Source organism: Octopus bimaculoides, chromosome 21 (assembly GCF_001194135.2).
Source record: "Octopus bimaculoides isolate UCB-OBI-ISO-001 chromosome 21, ASM119413v2, whole genome shotgun sequence".
Taxonomy (NCBI): Eukaryota; Metazoa; Mollusca; class Cephalopoda; order Octopoda; family Octopodidae; genus Octopus; species Octopus bimaculoides.
This window is the reverse complement of record NC_069001.1, coordinates 2706642-2710185: the sequence shown is the minus strand read 5'-3', so window position 1 is coordinate 2710185 and position 3544 is coordinate 2706642. Positions and strand designations below refer to the sequence as shown.

General features: G+C 37.0%; 1 protein-coding gene across 1 annotated transcript in view; it reads right to left on the bottom strand.

The window, feature by feature from the left end:
- The window catches only part of LOC106873852 (neurogenic locus notch homolog protein 1), a 157319-nt gene extending 154435 nt beyond the window's left edge, over positions 1 to 2884 (bottom strand). The window contains exon 1 of the mRNA XM_014921403.2: positions 1678 to 2884. Within this exon, the coding sequence (XP_014776889.1) occupies positions 1678 to 1753 (76 nt within the window). The 5' untranslated portion in view covers positions 1754 to 2884. The remainder of the gene's footprint in view (positions 1 to 1677) is intronic.
- Positions 2885 to 3544: the final 660 nt, after the last annotated feature.

The following is a 3544-nucleotide window of genomic DNA, read 5'->3' as shown; positions in this document are numbered from 1 at the left end:
TATATATATATATATATATATATATATATATATATATATATATTTTATATTTATATTTTTTATATTTATATTTTTCCAATAACTGTAGAACAGACAGAAAAAAAAGGGACAGACGACGGCACACCAACCTATGTATGTGTTCCCCACCACCACCACATCCGCCACTGACTTTGTTTCCTCATAACTTCCAGGCAAATGGATATTTTTAAATAAAATGTTCTGATGATGTAGATTGGAATTTAATGTGAAAAAATTAAAAATAATCGGTAGGCGCGCATGAGGAAACAAAGTCAGGGTGGGGGAAGACACAGAGACACCTGTGTACCTATGTTCCAATTGTACCCAAACGACAAATAATGAAAATAAGAGGAAAATCAACCGAAAGTGGTTGTTTGTTGACTGAAGACGGTTGACCCCTTCCATTTGCAAGATCTGACCATTTTATTGATTATTATTCCAAAATGCATAGAAACATTTCCTCCATCTGCACGTTCTGAGTTCAAATTCCACCGAGGTCGACAAGTACCAGTTGCGTACTGGGGTCCCACCAAATTTCAGGCCTTGTGCCCTTAGTAGAAAGGATTATTATTATTATTATTCCGTTTGTTAGTTTATCATTTTACTCTCACAGGCGTTCTCTAATTGCTGATAAACGATGGACGATTGGCGGGAATTAATTAACGTGTTAATTGCCAGAAATATAGCAGCAACAAAGCAAATCCAAAAAGTTTCACTTTTGGAGAAACTTAATAATAATAATAATAATAATAATAATAATGGTGGTGGTGGTGGGTTCAAATTTTGCGGTGAGAGCGTCCCGATGCTCAACTGGTACTTATTTTATCGGCCCTAAAAGGATGAAAGGCAAAGTCGACCTCGACGGAATTTATAATAATTTCTTCAATAGGCATGATGCCGGAAATTTTGAGATAAGGGGGTAGGGTTGATAACTCGATTACATCAACCCCAAAAGGATGAACGGCAAAGTTGACCCTGTCGGAATTTGAACTCAGAACGTAGAGAAATATTTCCTAGCATAGGAATATCATAGTTCCCCTTTGTGGCATTGGTTTTTAATAGCTGTCCTTCGAAGTTCCAAACCTGATAGGAAAGGAAAACGGTAATTCGTTCGATTTGCACACACACACTTTTTCATATAACGGAAATAACTTTCCTATGCCAAACCATGAGATATGGGACTTCGAATGACACCATTCTAAATCTCCATATCATATTGAGATGATATCGCGAGAACCGCCAACCTCCACTTGGTACTTAGTCCCCGGAGGAATGACAGGATGGTTCACCACGAAGGGGCTTGAATTCGAAACTTTTGGGGAACACAAGTAAAATTATGAAAATTATTTGTTACACCAAGACACGAGGACACAAGTTTTAAGACAGCGAGGCCGGGGGTGGTTTCGTCGATTAAATTAACCTCAGTACTCGTACAAATATATTTATCAATAGCTAAAAGAATCGAATATCAAAACTGGCCACGGTAGGATTCGAACTCAGATAAGTAAAGAGCTGGAATAAATACAACAAGGATTTAGATGGGAGATCGCCAATATTTTTTAAAATGTCTAAGAGAAAATGATCGTGTTTGCTTGTGTTGATTGTTTATAACATATGTACACGCATATATATATATATATATATCAATGAAAGACTTACCTTGGACAGGGTTATGTAGCAAAAGAAAAGTCCATAAAATCACCAAATGTACACAGCTCCGTCCAATTAGACGCATAATACTCCAAAGTGTATGGCGGGTGTATATATTTATATATATATATATTATATTTTGGATCTACATAAGGTTTAAAAAAAGCTTTCCTGGCAGTATGCAGAGAGGAGTATAGCGATATACATGTAAATAACTATACATACATTTATATAGATGATATTTTTAAGACTGAGGAGATCGTGATAGAAAGAAAGAAAGAGATAATCTTCCCTGCGTATTTGTATATATATATATATATATGTGTGTGTGTGGTGCGCGTGTGTGTATAGGTATCCGAACTGTGATATTCCGCGGTTTGTAAAAACAAATCAGATGTTATATTAAGCAATATAATAATTATTATTGCAGAAAAATTGTAGAAAACTTTTGTGAATTTACGCGGCGGTGGTGCTATATACAAGCGAGTAATGTATTCCTTAAAACGAGGGTAGGATAATGAGAAGATGCTGGTAGTGGGAGCAAGGACTGAATTTTGAAAGACGATGAGGGGTACGATGTTACGAAAAGGGGTGAGCCGTAAACTTCGTTCCAGCGAGTTTAGAAGCTTTTTTCGATCAATTGTTCGAGGGTGGGGGGGAAGTAATAAAGGAGACAAACAAAAGTGTTGTGGGGGTTAGAAGCCCTTATTACTGATAGGGTGTAGGGGTATGATTATTTTTTTTTTTCATTTAGGGCACAAAGCCGCAATTTTGAAGTCGAGGGAAATAAGACTGCGCGGTATTCATCCCTTTTTTTCTTTTGTTTCTGAAATTGCTGAAAAATCATAAGAATAATTTTTAGGGCTCTGATTTGTTTTTCTTTGGTATATTTTCTCCCCGGGGCTTGATGCTGGTATTAAATTATTAAAGCTGTTTAGAGGAAAGTGTTTTCAAAACGGCCCAAGCTCCATGCTTTTGTCAAGGAGAGAGTATGAAAGTTTTTGAAAAAGGAAAAAAAAAAAACATTTGTCACTGCTCACACTCCAGCCCAGTGTGTGTGTATGTGTATGTGTACTTGATGTATGTCTTTGTGTATGTATTTATATATATGTGTGTGTTTGTTGGAGTTTGTGTCTGTTTCTGTGTCTATATCCGTGTCTATATATATATGTGTGTGTGTCCGTGTGTATTTGACGTATGTGCTTTTGTGTGCGTATATATATATAAAGATGTTATAGATATATATATATATATATATATATAGATGTGTGTGTGTGTCTGTTTAGATGATGTATAAGTATGCGACTGCTTGTTTACTGAGTTATGGTATGAGGAGAGAAAGCTTACACACTCACTCTCTCTCTCTCTCTTCTTAAATAGACATTATTATTGATGTTGTTGTTGTAGCTATTTTCATTATTATTATTATTATTATTATTATTATTATTACAAGGTTGCCTGTACAATTCACAAACTCCTCCCTCAATCTCCTTTCCTCCCCCTCTCTCTCTCTCCGTCATTCACAGGTCTAGCTCACCCCTCTCACTCCGTTACTTACACTATAACTTCCCCCTCATTCATTCACTCTCTCTCTCTCTCTCTCTCTCTCTCTTTGTTTCTTACTCCCCCTTCCCTCAGTATTTAATTGTGTTGTTTCTGGTGTGCGAGTGCGTGTGTGTCTGTGTCTGTATGCGCGCGCGTGCCTGATTCTATACTAGTGTATGTGTGTGTGTGTGTGTGTGTGTGTGTGTGTATATGTGTGTGTGTACAGCAGTGTGTAAAGCGTACGGATGTATGTAAATGTTAGTGCGCGTGTTTCCCTGTCTCTCTGTCAAAATAACAAGCGACTTGCTTTTTCTCTCTGTACCCCTCTGCA